At 50.7% G+C, this 21,982-nt stretch overlaps 1 protein-coding gene across 5 annotated transcripts in view; it reads right to left on the reverse strand.

Moving 5' to 3' along the window:
• Fer1l6 (fer-1 like family member 6) overlaps positions 1-21,982 on the reverse strand; it is a 142,598-nt gene that overhangs the window by 44,071 nt on the left and 76,545 nt on the right. For all 5 annotated transcript variants that reach the window (XM_087188175.1, XM_087188171.1, XM_087188176.1 and 2 more), the window contains 5 exons: positions 21,411-21,563; positions 16,282-16,459; positions 12,423-12,547; positions 7,964-8,098; positions 6,080-6,229 (listed from right to left, as the gene is read on the reverse strand). In XM_087188175.1, coding sequence (XP_087044301.1) covers positions 6,080-6,229; positions 7,964-8,098; positions 12,423-12,547; positions 16,282-16,459; positions 21,411-21,563 — 741 coding nt within the window. The remainder of the gene's footprint in view (positions 1-6,079; positions 6,230-7,963; positions 8,099-12,422; positions 12,548-16,281; positions 16,460-21,410; positions 21,564-21,982) is intronic.

Raw genomic sequence — 21,982 nt, forward strand, 5'->3', positions numbered from 1 at the left:
TAGACAGAATACTTACTAGCTCCCCAAAGATGCCCACATACCAATATCCAGAGCCTACTGAATACATAACCTTCCATAGCACAGGGGACTTGACAGGTGTGATTAAACTAGGCTCTTGAGGGGGGAGATTATCTGGATTATCTGGCTGGGCCCAGTGGAATCACAGGGGCCTTATACAATGGAAGGGAGGGGTAGCATTAGAGAACAGAGGATGGTGAAAGTAGAGGAGAGACAAATGAGACAGAGAGAAGCTGATTTGAAGAAGCTATACTGCTGGCTTGAAGACCCAGGAAGGGACCATTAGCCAAGGAATGCAGGTGGCCTCTAGGAGGATGGGAGAGCAGACTTGCCCGAGACTCTCCAGGAGGAATATGGGCCTGACCACACCTTGGTTTCAGCTCAGCAAGACCCCTTCCATGTGTCTTAAACCACCATGCTTGTGGTAATTTACTGCACTAAACAGGAAACTAACACAGGAAGCAGAATATTTTACGAGAGGAAGGTGAATTTTCTACCAGGAGAACACACAAACAGCACAGTAAAGGAAAAAGGAGAGCGAGGGGTCTGGAAACAAGAGGAATATGGTAAGTCCAGGGGAAACAGCGTCCTAAGTGTAGAGAAGGAGGACTGAGGGACAAGAGGGCAAATGCGCAAGAAACAAGACTTTCCTGTAGTCGCAGAAGGGACAGTGCTGGGAGCGGTCCAGGGAGTGGCCCGAGAGTCGAAATCAACCTCAGACACAGAACTCTGAATATTTGTCAATCAAATGCATTTGAAAATATTTCATTGAAAGTCTACTTTGTACAAAACATTATTGCTGGCTTCTGTGTGTGACATGGAGATGAATCTCCCAGTTCCACTTCAGATCCATCAGCTGGCCATGCAGTCTCTACCTTTAAGCTGGACTCCAAAGGCGGTGACCTTCCTTTGCATGGCTCCAGTCTGATCTCCAGTCTGGATGTGCCCCCACCTGGCCTTTCAGAACACACTCAACCCGGCCTTCACCACATTTCATCTAAGCCCAATATGCCGAAAAGCCTCCCTGGGCTTCCCACTTCTCTGAGAGTCTAAGCCAAGGCCCTTACATGACTCCGTGTGGCCTCCTCTCTTTCTCTCTCCCCTCCCTTTACTCCACTCCAGCCACGCTCGCCTCCCTGAACATGCCAGCCAAACAGGCTTCAGGGGCTGGTATTTGCCATTCCCTGTGCCTTGAAAGCTCCTTGCTCAGCTGTGTACATGGCTTGGTCCTTTCTCCCACTGGGTCTTGACTTAAGTACCACTTCCCAGTGATGGACACCTAAAATGTTAATCCTGTCCCTGCTGCTATATCCATGGCCACTTCATATCATATTACTTTACTTTTCTCCTCAGCATTCACCACATTATTACAAACTACATAGTTTGCACATTGCTTTTATAACTTAGGTGGTGTTGTCTCCTGTCTTTCCTCTTTAGAACATAAATCCCACATGGGCAGAGAGAGCTATTATTTTATTTGCTCAGGAACTATCCTTTGGAACATACCTAGCACATAGTAGACACTCAATAAATATGTATTTGAATGTATAAATCAAATGTAAAGCAGTTCTTTCTTCAGGAAACTTACAAACTAATGGAGGAGATGAGGATTGTTTCAATAGCCTGTTAACAATTGTCTTAGTTGCTTTTCTGACTGCTGAGACAAAATACCCAACAACCAAAGCAAAAGTAGGAAAAAGTTTATTGTAGCTCATAGTGTGTAGAGGTTTCAGTTGCAGAGCGGCACATGGCAGAGGAGAAACAGTTCATGGTAGGCACAAGGCAGCAAGTAGCAAAGTAGCAGAGCAGCAAGCAACAAGCAGCCTTCTTTTTGTCTCTTATACATGCCCAGGCTGGGGCACCCTTAATCCTAGCATCAAATCTGAATCAATCCCAGAATCACATCCTTCATCCCAGCCTCATACCCTAGATCCACCCACCTCTGAAAAACACCATCTATGACTGCATGAGTCTTTGAGGGGACATTTAGACACAGCCATAACAATGACTGACCTGAATTGAATTTTTGAAAAGAGGCAAAGTATAGGATGGAAGAGAAAGAACACCAAATAAGACTGAGGTAGAGTGGGAAGCCTTCCCGGGAGAGACGTCTCTGGTTCTGAAATTTGGTGATGCCCATTTTCACAGATGGGTGCATGGGGCAGGGGAGTCAGTTGGGCAGAGAGGAGAGCTTCAAAGACAGGCTGTGGAAATTTGGCATTCTCTTATAAGCTAGATTTTCTCTTTGGAGAATATTAACAGTTATCGAGTATAAATGTACAGTCATACACATTTGGGAAATACTGGATTTTGAAAAAAGCTAGAAAGCATCTTTTATTGTAGGACTTCTCAGAGTCTTCACCATAAACTGGGCATTTCAGATTCCAAGAGAGATGTAATAGGAAGTGTATTTTAGATTTTCTTTTTATTCTACTTGGAAAGAATAGTATTTCAGAATCAGACTTCAGGAAAAGTTCCTGTAGGTAAGAAACGAGGAGTCCCCAAGGGTTTCTAGAGAGGAGAGTGGTGTGAAGGACTTGTGGCCTAGAGAGACGTGGAGGGCTGAGTGGACCGGAAGAGCACAGGAGCCCACAGTGGGCTAGCCCAGAGCCCAGCGTGGCATCCACGTGAGAATGCAGAGAGCCCCAGGGACAGCAAAGACAGGAACTTGCAGGAACCACATGCAGGGCCGTTCCAGCTACGGATGCACACTCAGTGTGCAATGTTAAGGTCAACTGAGTTTCCGAGCCAGAGCCTCTGGGTCAACAACAGGGTTTGTACTAGGACGAGAAGACAGAGAACAGCTGTCTTGGGTAGAGGAGGGAAGTGGAAATGATGAATTTGATCTGGTGCATAGAAGGACCTGGCTCTTAGGCCCTTTTGAAACAGGGAAGTGTTTGGGTGATGGAGATAGGGAAGCCAAGTCATCCGTCCACAGACGAAAACTGAGAGAAGCTGGTGACAAATGAAGGCATTTCTGTCCCCATCTTCTCAGCGTGTGTAAGATCTGTGTGCTCAGACAGCAATGCTGACAATCAAAGTACTTTCTGAACACATGATCAAATGAGGAGAATCCTAAGGAAACCCTAGCAAGCTGTATCTCCTGAGCATCTTACCTCTCACAGTGCTTCTTCCATCAAGGCAGCTGTCGGGAGGCAGCGGGTTGCTCATGAGGGTACCCAGCTCAGCGCTGAGACAGGAGGGCAGTGAAACCATGGGACGCAAGTGCCAAGCCCTCGAGGGCCTGAACGGCTTAACCTGTCCAGCCCCTCACTGACAAGCAGAAGGCTTGGGCCCAGAGCACTTAGGAGGGCAGCGGTGTGTTGGAAAGAGCGTGCCTGGCTCCTGAGCCTCAGCCGTCTCCCAGGCAAAATGCCAGTGCTGGACTAGATGCAGACCCCGTGCTGGCCGTTTACACCTTAGCACTATCCAGTAGTCGTTTTTTGTTGGACACAACTTTGGTTTTTAAAAATGAAAACTTCGGGCCGGGGATTTAGCTCAGTGGTTCCGGCACCTGCCTCGCAAGCGCAAGGTCCCAAGTTCGATCCGCGGTACCAAAAAAAAAAAAAATGAAAACTTCATGTTGCTAGGTAAATAAGTACCACTTAACTTCAAATGAAAATCAAACATTGTTATTGGAATGTGAAGTGATTTTTGGACTTTGCTTCCATTATATGTGGGAGGACTGGTGTTCCAAGAAGTGGACTTTGGGAAATGTTCTCCTCGGTACCACTGATCCCCGCTGGAGGAACCGAGTGTGACGTCAGTGCTTTAGAAAGGGCAGCTGCCAGTTGAGAGAGATACTATAGACAGAAAGGCTAGATTTCCCTCCAGAAGTGACAGGAAGATCAACAGAGGCAAACTCCCCACATATGGATTCAGTGTCATTTAGTGCCGTATGTGGTTTCGATCTAAGTTTGCTCACTGGCAGTCCAAAGCAACCTGGACTCAGTTGAGTGGAGAGCAGACCTGTCAGTTTCCAAGGCGCCTTCAGTTCTCACTATCCGTTTTCCTGTGCAATTCACATCCACCTGGCTGCAGCCGATCCCATTGCAATCCACTTGGTTTATTCTCCTGGAACCCTGAGGCCTAATATTTGTAAGGAAGATTTTCCTACTCCTCTCATGCCTTCCTAAGCTGTAAGCATCATGCCGATGGAGCCGGTGTTGAATGCTCACTATTCCATTCCCCAGAGCTCATTTAGACTGTTTCCCTGACAGAGCTCCCTCCCTCCAAAGCAGCCATTCCATCCTGAAAATGCTCCTTCTCAGGCGGAGCAAAAAACAAATCACAGTCAAAGCCTTTGACAACATGGGCTTGAGAATGCATTGCTGCAGCCAACACAGCTTCCAGACCACAGACGACAGCAGAGCTCGGGTTTGAACATAAGCACATCTAACCCTGAATCTTTTCCTTCATCTCAATGTTCCCCAGCCTCACAGCAGATGGAAACCTGTCTGCCTCGAGTCCAGCCGCTGGCCTGCCATGGAGTAAGTTGCTCCCTTTCCATCCAGCTCAATGTCTAAAATACATAGGTTATTTTATTACCTATTCAATATCCTGCCACACTGAACTACTCATGGCCTGTATGTCCAGTTTTTATTTCTAAAATTAATAGGTGGGCTCAAACATCTTACCTTAATATCCTGTGGCATACTACTGTTAATAATAATAAAATAGCTAGTGTTTGTTGATTGTTTATTCCATCCCAGTCATGGATGGAACAGGGAGTATAGCATCCTATACTTTGTGTGGTTTTTTTTTTTGGTACCGGGGTCAAACTCGGGACCTTGCGCTTGCGAGGCAGGCGCTGGAACCACTGAGCTAAATCCCCGGCCCAGCATACTATACTTTGAAGAAACACAATTAAGCAGCTTACTACAAGTATCACAAACCAAAATCGGCAGAGCTGAGATTCATAGCCAGGAATTCATGCCTAGGATCTTTACTCTTACCCATGTGTTAGGAATGCTCACCTTCTAGTCTCCCTACCATGTGAGTCCTAAAGCTAAACTCTCCTATAGAGGATTTTACAGATTGAATGTTAAATGCATTGGTTGACACCTTAACCCCCAGTGTGATGACATTCGGAGGTGAGGCCTTTGGGATGTGGTTAGCTCACGTGAGCAGAACCTTCATGAAGGGCATGAGTGTCCTAATAACAAAAGAACCCTGAAAGATCACTTATCTCTCTCTCAGCCCTGAGAGGACACAGCTGTCCACAAATGAGGATGAAGGACCTCACTAGACACCAGACCTGCAGTGCTTCCGTCTGGGACTCCCAGCCTGCAGGGCTGAGAGAAATAAGTGTCTGTGGCTCAAGCCAGCTGGGCCATAGGCTTCATTATAAGTGCCCGGATGGAGTAAGACAGGACTGGTCTGGCCCCCAGGCAAAGTTCCATGGTCCCCTGACGTCTCAGGGAGTGCAAGGTCCAGGGAGAATCTGACCCAGGCCGCTACATTTTCTCTGTCCTGTCCATGTCCTGTTTGGTTCTCTCCTGGACACCCAGACTTCAGGGTCTCAGCTTCCCTTTCCACCCTGCTTCCCTAAGGGCCTTCCCAGACTCTCGTCCATAAATTCCCTGGGGCTTCACGGAAAGGACTGGAAGCCCTTTGTCTCCGGGAAACTGTGATAGAATGTAAGGAGCAAAAGGCGCATCATGAGTAGGTGGCCAGCTGCATTCTGTCACATGAGGGCGAGGGCAGCCTGGAGGGAGCCGAGGGTGATGAAGGGCACGGCGGCAGCAAACACAAGATGGGCATGTGGTGAGTACCCCACAAGGCTTCCTGCCTTCCGCCTGGTCCAAATGGGGCTCAGGCATTCACATGGAGGCTGCCCAAGCAGTGACAAGCAAGCCCATAGGGACTTTCCACCCTGGACTCTGGACTGTAGTGCAAGGGCCCTGGCACTGCTCCACATCTCCTGTGTTCCTAGGTGTCCCCTCTCTGGTCTCCAGGGGACACCACCAGGCACAGCCTCTCTGCAGTGCCACTTCAGGGAGCCCCTTCCCAGGCGGCACAGCAGATGGACATCGAGCAGGCCCCACTGCCAGTCACTCACCTGCAGCAGCTCGAACACTGCGAGGAGGTCCCCTCCGGAGAGAGTCCCACAGAAGACGGGATGATAGCACAGCTGGGGAGGCTCATAGTCCTGGTCAGCCAGTGTCACAATGGGGGCAGCCACTGTGGCACCCAAATATTCTGGCTTCCCCTGGAGCAAAAAGAAATTAGTTTCTGTCCCCTGACTGTTAAGCTGCTTGGTTCTGGTCCACATCGATGCAATTTGACAAATGATCCTCACAGCACTGTGAGCATCACTCTTCCCCCCTCCCTCCTGACTCACTCTCATCTGCTAAGCTCCTCTGTCCATTCCATGGGCTCAGGGAGCTGTAGGGGCCACCCAGGCTCCCAGGGGGATGTGAAGGATGTCACTGCAGGGGATTTGGTGCAAGGCTGTGTTACAGGTATCTCTCTCTCTCTCTCTTTGTCTCTTTCTCCTCTCTTTGCAATATTGACCCCAGCTAAAATGATCATCCTGGGTAGACTAGGAGAAGAAGAGGAAAAGCTACATGGGAGTGAGCATTCCAAAGCTCTCCAGGCAGCCACCCCTGTTGCTGGGAGCAGGAGCTTCCAAGGGAGGCAAACTTGGGTTTGAGTTCTCAAATCTGCCTCTGTCCAGCTCCGTGGCCTTGGGCCAGCTACTTGACATTGTTAAGCCTCGTGCCTAAAAAGTGCTTAAAAATTATGCGTGTTCATAAGGCCCCAAGGATTAATGGTACAACATTTATCCTTTCATGGTAACTGGTATACAAGTGCCCAGTGCATGGTAAGATGATGATGATAGAGTAGGAAGACGAGCTGAGTGATGGTCCAGTTCTGCTCTATTGCTCTTGGGAGTAAAGAGGAAATTAAGAACCATTTACTATCACCATGTCCCGCCTTTCCCCAGGCCTGCTCCAGGAGTCTAGCTGCGCACTTCCCCAGGAGCTGGGTGGAATAGCGTCAGCTCCGCCCGCCCCTATCCTATCCGGCACCCACTGTCTCCTGGCCCACAGTGGAACTGGTGCACAGTTGCTGAGGGGAAGTTGTTGGGGACTGCAGCCAAGGGCAGGGCCATGCTCGCTTTTGGCCCAGCTCGGGTTCGGCAGCCCTGCTGGCTGCTTTGTTAACCTGGGATTCAGGAACCAGCGCTCTCACTGCTGGCCTCTCACTGCTGGCCATTGGGGGTTAGCAGACTGAGATGGAAGTGGGGGTCTAGTCCAGCCACCCCGACGCCTGGCGGCGCTGCATGCGGCCCTCGGCAGGGGGAGTCGGCAGTGGCTGAGCACTGCTGCTCACGGACTGCTGCCAGGTTGGAAGCTGCAGCTGGGCAAGGAAGAGAGGCAGCAAAGAAGGCAAGCCAGAGACAGAGCCGCCCCTCCCTCCCAGCGGGCAGGACCCTGACCTAGTAACCAGCAGCAATTCGAGACTAGCCAGGGTGGGGACAGCTGTGTGCTGTTGCACATGAGTATCACATCTCCGAGGAAGTGTGCATTGCACACACTACAGTCTGCTCACTAGATCTGATTTTAATTACAATTTACTGGAAAATCTTAGAGAAGAACCCAGAGTGAAGCAAATAATCATCACCAGTTTCCGGAGTCAGTTTTGTCTCCAGGCACATCGAGGGCCCTGAGCATGCACAAAGCCGGGGCTTTATTCCCTGTGAAGTGAGTCAGCCAGGTGAGGCGATGCAGCCTGTATCCTCGCTACATGGGGCTGAGGCAGGAGGGTCACGAGTTCAAGCCCAGGCTGGGCAGCTCAGCAAGGCTGAGCTCAGGGGCAGAGAGCTTATGCACAGTGCGTGAAGCCCTGGGCTCGACCCTCAGCATCACCACCCGCACCCTAAGGAAGAAGTCCAGCGAGGCGTTTGCAGTGGGGCAGGCGGGCTGCCGGGCTCTCTCACCACAGCATCGCTGTCATACAGCTCCACCACCACCAGCGGTGGGGCCTCGGCCAACTCCCTCTCGTCTCCGTGCAGCACCACTTCGTTGAACAGCAGCATCTGGTTCCACGTTGGGGACAGAGTCTGGGAAATGACCTGGAGCAGAGACCAGGAGAACCGTTCTGCCGTGAGGTTAGGGGAGCTTCAGACACGGCTTTCACTCCGCACCCACCATGTACACAGAGCAGCTGCTGTGTACCCCACGCCAGGGCACAAAGCTTCCCGGCTGGAGAAGCTTCCCTTCCTGTGTTCCACGAGCAGAGCCGGGTTTGATACCAGCTGCACAAACACTTCTCACTCACCTTTAGTGGGGCTGCGATGACAGCGGTCACCCTCACTGGGTGCTTGTGGCGCCCCCGGCTGCACCGCACTCGCCCGGTCTCCTCCAAGCCCCATTTAACCCCAGGCACTGCTCTGTACACGCCCGGGGCTGCACCTCGCTTGGCCAGGGCCAGCCAGGCAGAGCTGAAGTTTGACCTGATGATCTGGCTCTAAGACCTGGGCTGCAAGCCCATCATCTATCCTCATCCAATAAATGCTAATATTTTCCCACACTGTAGAGGGGAAAACTGAGAGCTGAGGATCTAGTGATTCTTCACTTATGAACAAATAAAATTTTCTCACCAAATATCCTAATGTTGAGTTAAAAACTCTAAGATTCCTTACAAGAATGGCTTTGCGGACATTTACTGACTGCTCGGAATAGGGCGGGGTCTCCAAAACCACCCTCACCACTCTGCGTGGCAATCTTGCATTCCTGGGATTTGCCATGGCAGCAGACTATGATGCTGGTGGCTGCTGTACCCGTTCTACAGGTAGAAGAATCACGGCCAAGGGAGGACAATGACTTCCATCACCGGTCCAGAGCCAGACTGCCACTGGGGACTGGTGCGCGGCCCCTGCTGGCCACTCGAGACGCTCGAGAAGAGAAGGTGCTGTGACTGTGTTCTGTTTAGTTACACGCCAGAAACATGCCCGCCTCACAGAGCCCGAGCGCAGAGATGTCTGCGGGACAGGTAGGCCCTGTGCCTGCTCGAGGCCGGCCCTGGAGGGGCCACGGTCACAGCCAAGGGGCGGCTTCATGGTGAATGGCCACAGCAGCCCGGGGAATTACCACAGCAGCTCTGCCTGCGCTTTGATTGCTACTCCACTCCGGGAGGTGAGGAGGAAGCCCCCGCCTGGGCAGACTCCAAGCTCGGGGCCCACAGGAAGGTCTCAGCTCACAGCTTCAGCTGGAGTCGGCTCCAGTTACTGCATGAAGTCATTTGCGCGGTGGTCACGAAATATTTTTATTGCTCTTTTTAGGTGAGTCATAAAATTATTGTGTTTACATTTCCTTCCCTTCATATTTTTTGGTTTTAGAGTATTTTATGCCTCGGATAAAATGAGGTTTGAAGCAAAAGCATTTCAGAGAAATGTAACTTTCTGATGAGAATTGAATGGCCTCAACCAGGCAGTAGCAGGAGGCGTGGAGCTGCAGTGCAGTCACCTGTGTCGGGACCAGCACCCCAGAGCCTGTCTTCCAGTTGCTTTGAACGTAGACTTATGGTCTCTCGACCAGTGCACCCCGCAGTGTCGTACTGAAGCGATTTGTGACCTTCACGGCTCTTTCCTATAAACACGCTGGCGTCTTCCACAGCACTCATAGGACTCCAGAGTGCCGCGTCCTTGCATCCACCCACCGTGCACTTATTCAGGGCCCACAGTGTGCGAGGCTCAGTCGTAGACACTAACCCAGCAGCCTGCACGTGGCAGGTGCTCTGCAGCTGCTTGTGTGGATGGCAAACGGGCACTGGGCTGACTGCAGAGCTGCTCCTGGGCGGAAAGGACCTCAGTCATCTTTGAGAGGTGCTAAAGAGCTCGCTCAAATACAAGCACGGCCTCTCTTCCTCTGGCCAGGCACCCGAGCTCAGCCTCCCTCGAGTGCTTCTTGAAGAGTCAGGAGCTCAACTGGGTAAAACCATAATCGGGGAGGTCGCGGTGACACTGAGCTAACACACTGAGGAGGGAGCAGACACTGCGGCAGAAGAGAGCTGTGGAGTCAGGAACCCGCCATGGAACTCTAGCTGTATTACCTGTCCGGTGTCCAACTCGGGCAGTGTTTCATTTCTCCAAACTTCAGCTTTCCCATTAAAACAGGGTTAGCACCTACTCTGCGGTATGGTTACGCCGCTGTCTGAGATAAAGAGTATTATCTTCCTGGTTTGCAGTAGCTACTCGACACACACACACGCTACATCCCAGTCCATACTCACTTAGAAATGAGTACACATTTTCGGCTAGGAGTGTAGCTCAGTGGTAAAGTACCTGCCTAGCACCACAAAATCAAATCAAAACCAACATCTGACACATGGCAGCCTTGGCACCCTGGATTAATCTCCGCCGGCTGGCCAGGCCCTCAGAACCAAGCGCCATCCAGGTTGCTGGAGCTCAGGCCCCAGCTTCTCTCCTCTAAGATGCGCTCCCCTTCCCCTTCTTCGCTCCCCTTAGCCATCTGGCCCCTCTCCCCACCCTCCCCAAAGCCTTTCTCTGAAGCCTCTATCTCCCTTTCCCGTTATCCTTCAGGCTCCAGATTTCCAAGTCCTACTTCCTCAGTGATCCTGCAGCAGTCCGCTCCCCTCTTTGGAATTTTCCAGACCACTAAGTCACCTGGTGAAGGACCGGCTGGCAGGCCCAGCCCCAAAGAGGCCAGCTGTCCCGAACACCCAGCGTCCAGTCCAAGTGGTGCCACCAGGGACCTGGACTCAGCTCCCCCATCACAGAGAGTGTGAGAAAGAGGCCAGCCCCCCGCAGACTGGTCCCTCATCACTGAAACAGGGGAGGAAGACCGGGACCCTTTCTTCCCCAAGGGAAAACAAGTGGTTAAGGAAATAACCTTGGAACTGGCCAAGCACAGCTGGGATCTTGGCTCCGCCTTCTCGCTGCAAAGGCGCTGAGCCTTACTTCTGGCTTGCAGAAGGGGGACGCTGGTAACGTCCACTTCGGGCTGCAGTGGGTGTGGCAATCGATGCCTAGGAAATGCTGGGCACCATGCATGGCACGAGGGGCAATTCTGATAAATGACAGCTAGCATTATTAACAAAAGTAGGTGCTTGGATCAAAACTATGGGGGCAAAGTCCAGGGCTCAATGGAAACTATTTTCCCTGTCAAATGATTCTTTGATTAACAAAACCCATCTGTTTCCTTGAGATATGGATGTAAATCAAATGGGGACACTGTATGGCGATACAAAAGAAGGTCATTTTATGGCAGTCCCAGGAGTGCAGTGTCTCATTACTGACCCCTGGGTCACCGACGGGGCCTGGAATTCAGTGCTGGGGCTCAGGAGGGCGCCTGCCATTCCGGGGCCTCCTTGTTTTGAGTGGGAGTCGCAAGCAACTCGCAGAAGCTACCTTCAGTCAGGCACTGCACAGGGTGTTCTCCACTCTGCAGCCACTGCCACAGTTCCTGTTTCCAGACCAAGAAGCTGAGGCTGAGGGGTTTTGCTCAGCATCGCTTGGGCAGTGAGCAGGAGGGCTGGGAGTGGACCTGGGCGGGGCTTCAGGCCGCTGCTCATGGCCACTGCGCTGCGTACAGCCGCTCAAAAGACTGGGACAAGAAGCAGCCTGCTGTTCTGTCACGGAATGGGGACGGGGTCACCTTCCTCTTGAGGTCTCTCCCGACTCCCCTCCCAAACAGAACCCCCCATTGGAGGACTCTGTACCGCCCCAGCCTCATATGGAGGACCGTGCTCAGGCCCGGGTCACGCCTTGTCGAGAGCAGAGTCTAGTTCTACACCCTGTGGAGCCCCGGGGCTGGCAGTCTCCAAGTGCTGGACACAGATGTTAGCCCTCCAGCATCGGCCAAAGCGGCCACCTTTAATCAATCATGCTCGAGGCCAACCTGAGGGCTGGTGAGTTGAGGTGTTCACCTGAAGACAGGCAGCAGGAGGTCAGAGGAGCTGGGAGGCAGCCTCGGAGCCCCTGTCTTACCCCCTGGGACGGGCAACAGTTTACCGGCCATGCAGGAGGTCAGAGAACAGCCCGAATCCCCCGAGCACAAGACCTCTGAGAAACCACCCTAAAGGGAGAAAGAACCAAGGAGCCCGCCACACACAGGGCTCTGCTTCACTGCACTCCTTCAGGGTCGCGCCTGCTCACAGAGTCTGGCCCTTTCCACAGGCTCCTGGGGCCTGGGTTCTGCTCTCCGCACGTTCCTCTCCCCTCAACTTCCCTTTGCCTCGGGACTTGCTCATTCTGCCCTAGGACAGCGGCTGTCAGGGACAGTAGCTCTTCCCCACCTCACACTGCCCAGCTCAAGTTTGTCTGTAAGCCCCAGGCAGGGAAACAGCTGTGTGTCTGTGCCTCAGTTTCCCTTTCCTGCGCTGTGCTGTGGGTCAGCTGCAGGCTGCAGGGAGAGAGCAGCTGGTTCCCTGCTTACCTTTGTGGTCTGGCACTGGGACAGGAATGTGACTCTGGCAAAAGGGTCAGAAAGTCCATTGCTGTCTGCGGCAATGAGGCCCCGGGCTTGGTACATGTGCGCCCTCAGCTGGAAGACGTGCTGGGCTGCGGGCAAAGCACAGGAAGGGCGGGGTTAGCGCCTCCAGGGAGCAGCACCTGTGACATGTGCGTGTGCCCACAGACAGAGGGGTGACCATGGCACCACTATGACTCGGCCAAAGCCCGGAAGACAGGGAAGAGGCACCGCGGGCGGAGCTGGGGGTCAGGCAGTCTCACAGTGCTTGCTCAGGCTGAATCTGTCGTCAACCACAACCACCTCGTGAGATGCACAGAGCTGTCCCCCACTGTACAGCTGAGGAAATGGCTGAGACATGGCTAAACACATCTAAGTTTGCAGAGCCTGGATTTTACTTCTCTTTGCCTCCAAAATCCACTTCTCTTTCTAAAATGTCATATTTTACTCACTAGCAATTCTCCTATTTCTGAGTGTGTGTGTGTGTGTGTGTGTGTGTGTGTGTGTGTGTAAGAGCCTGTTGCACATGTAGCTTTCATATCAATAAACTCACTGTCTGGCAGTGTCTGTTCATCCACTCCTCCATTCTGCCAACCAATGGCATTTTGAACGCAGAGCCCTAAGGCAGGGAGCATTTGGTAGCCAAGGCCGGGTGCCTCTCGGGGCAGTAGCAGGATGAAGCAAGGAAGAACAGAGCCCCAGGGGTGCGGCAGGGGAGGACTGAGATGCGTCATGTACACATTCCAATTCTTCACAAGGAATGTAACCATCATGCACTGCAAAGACATACTAATAAAAATTTAAAATTAAAAAAGTAATGGCACATGATGTAGAGGCAAGAATGTGGCTGAATTTGGCCAGCATACAGGTCCCAGGCAGTGACAGTCGCACCAAGGGCCCAGATGAGGAGCTCCTGACAGTGCGTGCACAAGAGACGAAGGTATCAGAGCAAAGCACAGGAGAGCAAAACTGAGTCAAGCTTGCAATGGACAGAAGGGGTGGTTGGGGAGGGTAGTGGGAGATGACACTGCCCCCTGTGGGTGGGAAGACCAGGTCTCAGGCTCTGGTGGAGAGGCTGGCTTGAGGGTGGGAGAGGCATTTGCAGCAGCGGTGCCCCAGGGCTTGGTCCCTGACTAGCAGGGCGAGGAGGCCCAGGGGCACCGAAGGCCATTCCATCCCAGATTGTCATGAGACTGGGTACATTCCTGTCCCTCCACCTCTTGCTGCTGTCTGGCCACAGTGGGGACCATCACAGACCCAGAGAATGCAGCAGCCTTCAGTCTCCACCCACTCTGATCCTCCAAAGGATTTGGAAACCAGCTCTTAATCTTTCCCAGTTAGGTCCAGTTACTACAGCACAGTATCTCTAAGCTCTGACCCAGTCAGGGGAATGAGAAGTGATTCCTCTGGTCTCAGTTTTAAAGGGTCCTTGATCATATCAATAAACCAATGGATGACTCGCTGATGAATGTAGCACCCCATGATCCGATCACCTTCTGAAAGCCCCACCTCTCAATATGTGATGCCCTAGGGGACAATTTAGATCTAAACCACAACACTCAGTTAATAAATGATGGAGAGAACTCTCCAAGCCCTGTTTTCCTTCCACCATTGTCCATCCTTCCTTTGGAGAGTGTTTGTTTTTGTGGACCTATGTGATACATACCTTGGAGTGGCAAAGGCGTGCATGGCAGGAGTACTTGTTTTGGGGCCCTGCTGGCAAGAGAGCCCCTTAAAATGACAGCAGTAAATAATCCATTGCGCGGTAGATGACACAGGGAGCTTGTAGCAGGAGTGTTAGGAGCTGGCCCATGAGTCCCTTAGCACACTACACAGTCTGGCAAATTTCTCAGCTGTAAATGAACTCGGGATGTCTCACCCTGGAGAATGTTCACCAGCTACTTCTGAGTGACCAGTCTTGAAGTTCAGCAGAGTCCTCAACAAGCAGCACACTGAACAACTCTGGGGAAGGAGGGGTACTTAGTCCACGCTTTTGTATCTCGGAGCCCTGTTCCTCGGTCTCGGCTGCCAGGCTCACATCCAGGGTCCATGTCCTGTACCACGGCTCACTCTCCCCTGTGGTTAGCAGAGCTGTGTCTTGTGCCTCTCTGAGGGTCAGTGTCACCTCTCACTTACCCATGTCCCCACCACTTTTCCCACTCTGACTGTGCCTTCCACATTTAGATGCAGCTAATTACTTGCTGCATGGATATTCTCTGGAGCGTGCAATTCTCCAGCAGGTGCGGAAGACAGCCAAAGCCGTCAGTGTCAGGCTTTTCAGGTCACCCCATGAAAATGACAGAGTGCAGGGGATCGAAAGCCCTGGGAAAGACTCTCCTCACCCCTAAACTTTTAGTAGCTAAAACAGCAGACAAGTCTGTGTCCTTGGGTCTCTAGGGATAGCGTCTATAGCATCAGGAAAGCAACTTGATGTGGGTGTCATTGACCCCAAAACAAAAACTTGTGAAAAGCAGGCTGGAAAAGAGTGGAAAGAGCAGGAGTTGGTGATGATCCACTCCATCATTTACTGGCTGTGTGTTGTGGTTTAGATCTGAATTGTCAGGCCAAGCCTGATGTGTCCAGAGGCAGGGCTTTAGGAAGGGTCCGTGCTCATCACCGATTTGTCCACTGGTCAGGTCATCTGTGGAGGGAGCAGCTGGGAGGCGAGGCCTGGTCGGAAGAGGCGGCTCACTCCCAGCTCCCCCTTTCCTGCTTCCCGGCCTCCATGATGTGAGCCACTTTTCTCCGCCCAGTTCCTTCCCACAGGCCTTTCTTTCTGTCTTGGAGCCAGCCGATTACAAACTGAAGCCTCAAAAAGCCTCAAGCCCAAATAAACCTCTGCTCCTGTAAGTTTTGGGTTTTAGGTACTTTGTGCCATTGACAAGAAAGTGACTAAGATATTGTGTGATCCTGGGCAATTTTGAAGCATCTGTGAGATTTACTCTCTCCATTTGTAAAATAAAGAAACCTACCAGGGATGATGTGAGAAATAAATAAGATATTATGTATAAGGAACAGGGCACTGTGCTTGGTCCATGTCAGGTATCATGCATCAACGCTCTCCCAAAACATTCAGTTAGATTCCACTGGCGTCAAGGTTAATCTGCATCAGAGGAGCTTTGTGCACAAGGAGAGGTGGGTGTGCAGACTACTCTCCAGGATTTCCACCACTGACCAAGCTCAAAACTCAGCTTCAGTGGAAGTGTAGGTAAAACTTCGATCTGCTGTACCTGAACTCAGCAGCCAAAGCCATGCAAATTAAAGCCACCAGGAAACAGAAAGCAAAATGCACCTGTAAGGCTTTAATATTTATAATAAAATTCAAACTGTATGAAAATGTAAGCACGATGATGCTCATACAAATACCTGGATGGAAGAAAGGATTCTGTCAAGTATGCTGACTTTGTAAACACAGCCAAGAGCTGAGCTGAAGAAACACGAGTGACATCGCCAGTACTGTCTCCACTGGGTCACCGCTGGGACTTGAAATAGGTAAAAACCTCCATGCCACGTACAAAGGAAAGCCTGCCTCAAGGCCATATGCCATGCCAGCAGAACTCAGTGATGCTAACGTGCAAACTCAACCTCTGTAGTCCTCCTGCCTACAGAGAAACTCAAATTGGTTTCTCTCCATCAACAGGAAAGCATGTTTATGCCAGATGTGTTTAGAAACTTCACTTTATACTTTTAAATGGAACATCTGAAGTTAGAAGGAACACTTTCAAACTGTAATAAAGAAGGTAAATAAGTTGTCCTAAAATAAAGTGCCAACAACTCAAGCCCACCAGAGACGCCCTATGCCCTCACTGCCCACTGGGCACCATACCTTGGTAGAGCAGGTTGGATGGAGGGTGATGAGCGCCAGCTGCTTTGGAGGGCATTTCTGCTTCGTAGCCTTCAGGCAGGTTGCCCAACATGGTGCCAGAGAACCTGGTGGAGCCCAGCCACAGGTACACGTCCACTTTGGCCTGCACGGACCACCCGGCCAGACGTTTCCCAGGGAGCTGAGGAAAGTGACAGGATGGCTGTTTGACACACCTACAGGTTTGTTCAGAGCCTCAATGAGAAATGGCCCCAATTACCACAGCACACAACTTCAGAGGAGGATCCAGGTTCCAGGGCCCGAGGCTTCACACAAACTGTGAGGAGCACTGCCCTGACAGGTGGATAAATTTCCTGCCCTTGTTCTGTAGATGAGGGAACTTGAGCTCAGAGAAATCAAGCAAATTGTCCAAGATCCCTCAGTTTTTACCTGACAGAGCCAGACTCCAAAGCAAAAGAGAAGACTCCAAATCTCCTGCCTCTGAATCTCAGAGCCTGCTTCATCACACTGAGTTGTAATCACCAGGTCCTGGAGTTCCCAGCTCTCTGCCTCACTCTAAGGATCCCCATGCTCTTCCCCATGTTGGACTCCAGGTGCTTTAAGGAAACAGCCCTCCCGTACCTTCTGCTTGGCCAGACACCTGTACCTCCTCGCCCTTCCTCCTGCCATGCGACATCTGCTTCCCTGTCCACCCTGCTTCTTCTCTGTAGAATGTACAGATTTGTGTTTGTGTCTGATTTTTCCTTCCGGGTCTGTATGTGTGCATGGGGAGTGTGCACACACACGTGTATGGCCCTGTGTATGTATGGGTGCGTGTACTCTCGGGACCTGGACCTCAGGGTGCTGCTCACGGCTGACAGCGTGACCCCTTTGCTTCTCAGCAGCAGCTTTGGAGGACTTCCTGCCCCATGTACAGGGTCCAGGCCCAAGGCTGGCTGTGCTCAGGAGGCTGTCAAGGGCTCCATTCTGCGAGCAGTTGGTGGCCCCTAAGACACTGCTTGCTCTCCAGACTTTGTTGACTCTTCCAAGTGCCTCTCCAGATTTCCCTACCAGTCATTTCTCCTTCCTTCCACACCACTTGCCTCCCTGGAGGATCACAGAGTCCTATCAGGACAGCCAGAACTTGCCTGACAATTCCCAGGGCCCCTGCAGTGAGCCTCTGACTCCAAATTGAGCGTGACTGCTCGCCTTTCTGTCTTGCTCTGTGGGTTCCATCAGCAGACTTGCAGCAACTCAGTTTAGCATGACTGCAAGTGCTGGGGAGCTTCTGCTTCTCTCCATCTCCTTCCTTTCTCATGCTGAGGCCTAGACCCAGGTCCTCATCTGCTAGGCCAGTGCTCTACAGCTGAGCTGCACCTCCAGCCCCTTCACCCTTTCTTCTAGTTGCAAACACAGGAGTCCCCCTTTACCTAGTCTTGGTTTAATCTGCAGTTTCAGTCACCTGCAGTCTGAAAATATTAAACGGGACATTTCAGAACTTAGCAATTCTGAGTTTTATTCATCAATATATTGTTATAATTATTCTCTTGTTTGGATAATGCATTGGGCTGGGTTTTGCAAATTCTGCTCTGCTGTTTCCAGTAGCAACATGAATGTTCTTAAATTAGAGAAAAAGATAGATGGAACCAGGGACCATGAACCCAGGATGACAGTCACAGATCAGCCGATAGCCATGGGACTACAGATGACACGACTTTGTTCCTTCTATGTTAACAGTGCCCACACTGGGTTCCAAAGAACCGACATTTCCTAAAATTGTACACAGCTCCTCTGGGAGAATAGGTTTGGTGGACATGAGTTTGAAAAGTTCAGATGTTTCCTGGCTGCAGGACTCCTTGGCCTCCTAACTGGTTGGTGGGCACTGTGAAACCCCAGAATTTCCAAAGCCCTATCTGCAACTTCCAAAGGGGTTTGGACATGGGATATTTATGGAGCCATTCAAAAGACAGCTGGGCAACAGAATAAACTTTGAGGAAAGTCTGGGCCTCCCTGGTCTGACCCTTGCTTTTTTCACTTACCAATTCCAGGAAGAGAAAGGGGCATAGAGGGAGGCAGTGCTAAATTCACGGGTGGCAATCAAAACAGGAATGAAAATAGTTTCACTGAATCATCTTATCAAGATGTTTCAGGGCTGGGGATTTAGCGCAGTGGTTTCGCTGCCTGCTGCGCAAGCACAAGGACCTGAGTTCATTCCCTGGTACCAAAAAAAAAAAAAAAGATGTTTCATCACGCAGACATCATTGAATTCAACCAGATGCAGAAAGTTACTCCCCAAAGCAATCCCAGGGCCAAGAGGACAACACAGATAAAGAAGAGTTGGGGTTTACAGACATATTGATAAAGATAATACACACAGAAGAATGCCAGAGGGCAGGTGTTCTCTGTTCTCAGTTATGTCTCTCCTCTGGCTTTATTTGGCAGCTGTTCTTTGCTCTAATTTAAATAGTGCTAGGGTACATCCAAATATTTGGGAGGTAGTAACTTTTCTAATATTTTTAGCATGGGGCTTTTTGTAACAATTGGCTATTTTTAAGACAGATGTGTTTTGCCTGCCTAGCATTCCTTGAATTGAGAAATTTAAAGAAAATCCCTGATATTTGTGTTGAATGACTTGGGTAAAATTTTTTGTTTTTTCAGTTACAGTTTTGGAAGAGTGAGTTTAAGAATGATTTTACACACCTCACAAAAACTAACGCTCAGAGTCACGCGCACTGACTGGTGTGAGGGGGCACAGTGACAGCAGTGTTCTCTGGGTGCGGGGAGTTCAGCTGTTTGCATCCAGTGTTTACACAGCGATTTCTGTGGGTGACATAACTATGTGTTCTTTGCCTGGATTTACTCACCTGATCCTCACCACCGTGGATAAAAATGGGATGAACATTCTTGTCCAAGATCTTACAGCCAGGAAATGCTGACCCTGGCATTCTGACATGGAATGAATTATGCTCCCTCAAATTTCACTTGTTGCTGTCCTAGTTCCCTGTACTCCCACGCTACTTTGTTTGGAAAAAGGGTCACTGCAGATGTAATTAGCTCAGTTAAAATGGCACTGCAACTGGAGTGGGTGGGCCTGGAAGCCAGCTTGAAGAGACAGGCCAACAGACACAGGCAGAACATCATGTAAATATTGGTGTTATGCTGGCACATGCCAAGGAACTACATTCACAGTGCCCAGCCCGGGCCCTGAAGAACCGGAGTTTTCTGAAAGTGTAAGGAGCTGATCTGAGGGACAGCTTTGGTGGCTGCTTCCTGGCTTCAGGACTCCTCAGGCCCCGGACTGGTCAGAGGGCGCTGTGAGACTCCGGAGATGCAACCCCGGGGACGTGTCTCTCCCTGACACCTTTAGACCAGGCACAGCCCTGTCAATGACTTGATCTGAGGTTTCCTGCCTTTGAGATTGTGAGGAATAATCAATTTCTGTGGGTTAGGCCAGTCAGTGCATGATATTCTACCACAGCAGCTCTGGCAAAGTGGTACAAATCCAGTCCAGGATCACCTGATGTCGAAGCCCATGCTCAAAATCACAGCCCACACTGGATCTCAGCTCAGTCACAGTCACACTGACCATGGCCTCTTCAGGCTCAGCAGCACCTGGAAGCTACTAATCTAGCTGCCCACTGCCAAATTTACATCAGCAGTTGGCCAGCGAGCGGAGCGCTGACACCCGGAAGGATTAGAAGGCAATGTGGATTTCCGTTTAGGGTGTGGCTTCCCTGTAAGGTCTACTGTGTGTTGTGGGCCTGTACATTCTCTGGCCACTTCCCTTCCCTCCCCTCTTTCCTCCCTCTCTCCTCTTCTGTCTCATCCCCTCTCTCTCTTCCATCCGCACCAACTGCATGGTGGCCCCCAATGCCGGCAGGACTCTCTCACGCTGTCAGGTCTCCCTTCCCAGCTTAACATTGCTCTCTCTTCCCCCGTTCCTCAGAGCGCATGATCTTGAGCATTCCCACCCTCCCTCTGGGCAGAAGCAGAATAAATATGCTACAGCAAGGAACCAGAACTGCAACTGGCAGGATAGTCTACTAAGAGTCGGGGAAAGATTGTCAGCAGAGTCCCGCCTTGCTGCCCATTGTTGGTGAGGGCACAGCTTTGCCCCACTTTTCTTCCCATTTGCTCATTTCTACTTGCTGGTATCAAAATTTGTTTGCAGTAGAGGTCAAACACCCAGACACCATGTCTCTGATGAGGACCCACTCATACGGTGCCTGGGGACCTCCTCAGAGTGAAGTGTGCATGGCCTTCCAGGCAATAAGACTATCATGACTGTATGTGTGGAACTGGGGATTAAACCCAGGGCCTTCACACTGAGCTAGATCCCTGGCCCCATTTTTATTTTTTATTTTGAGACAGGGTCTCACTAAGTCACTAAATTGCCCAGGCTGGGATTGAACTTGGAATCCTCCTGCCCCAGCCTCCCCCGGTGCTGGAATTACAGGCACCCCTCACCACACTGGGCTAGGACTTTCCTATTTTTACAATTTAAAGTCACCAGAATGCCAGGTGTGGTGGTGCATGCCTGTAATCCTAGCACTCAGGAGGCTGAGTGAGGAGGATCACTGTGAGTTTGAGGCTAGACTGGGCCACATAGTGAGTTCAAGGCCAGTCTGAACTATAACGAGAGACCTTGTCTCAAAAAACCAAAAAATAAAATAGTAAAAAATAAAGTCACCAGGAATCCAGAAGTGGAGTTCTGTTTCTCTTGCAATTTTCTTTTTAATTAATATGTATTAATTCTACATATTAATGAGGTTCACTAAAAATACAGAAAACTCATGTGAAAAGACACCATGGACTAATCACACAAGAGGACAGTTCATGAGGAACTAACAGAAAAATGTTCATTTTTACTAGTAATCAAAGAAATAAAAATCAAAGCAACCTTGAGACATAGAGCCATTAGAGTAAAAAGAAATGTACATGTGTCTCGTGACATGAGAAAAGGAGAATCAGAAAGGCTTGGGCCCAACGTGCTCCTTCAATTGCAGTTTGATTAAGACAGGCAGGTGTCCTAGCTGCCTCCTGTCTTTGGGACCCAGGGGGAAGAGTCAGAGACATGGACACACTAGAAACTCTGAGCTACCCGTGGAAAATAGAACTTTCTCACCTTGTAGTCAAAAATAGCGCAGACTTACTTTGAGGAAATGAGTTTTGATCTTCCCACAGTGTTTGCCCTTCTGCTCCCTGATGGGGGAGTAGAGTAGGTCTTTGGCAGCGACGCGGGCGTATGCCACTCTCTTGTTGTTGCTCAGCATCCAGATGAAGACATCGGGGATGGTGTGCTGCGGCTGTGTGGAGGGAAGGGCAGGATGGGCTGATGCTGAGCAAATGCACCTCCAGAGCCCTCCCGTCCTGGAAGAGTCCCTCTTCCGCAGAACGTTCTGTGCCATAAGCCACCCAGGTCCTTCAACATCTGGGCAATCAAACAAGTTTAGTGCAGCTTGCTCAAGATGAGAAAGCTTTAGGTCATGAAGCGGAAGTGCCCGTAACTCCCATAAGCCAGACTGCACACTGGGTTTTGCCATCACCCATGGCCCATGACTTGGCGTCTTTGAGGACCTACTTCTCTCCACAGAACAAACACTTTCTACAACTTCCCATGGATTTATTTTTCCAATGCAGTAATAATGTTTAGCTTCAAAGTGCTAGACCTCTTCAAAGGCAGGTAACATTCCCAAAATATTCAAAGGAAAAGATTAAACCAAAC

This window comes from Heterocephalus glaber, unplaced genomic scaffold (assembly GCF_053883595.1).
Source record: "Heterocephalus glaber isolate CG9 unplaced genomic scaffold, H.glaber_assembly_v1.0 deba00000281, whole genome shotgun sequence".
In the NCBI taxonomy this organism is placed as follows: Eukaryota; Metazoa; Chordata; class Mammalia; order Rodentia; family Bathyergidae; genus Heterocephalus; species Heterocephalus glaber.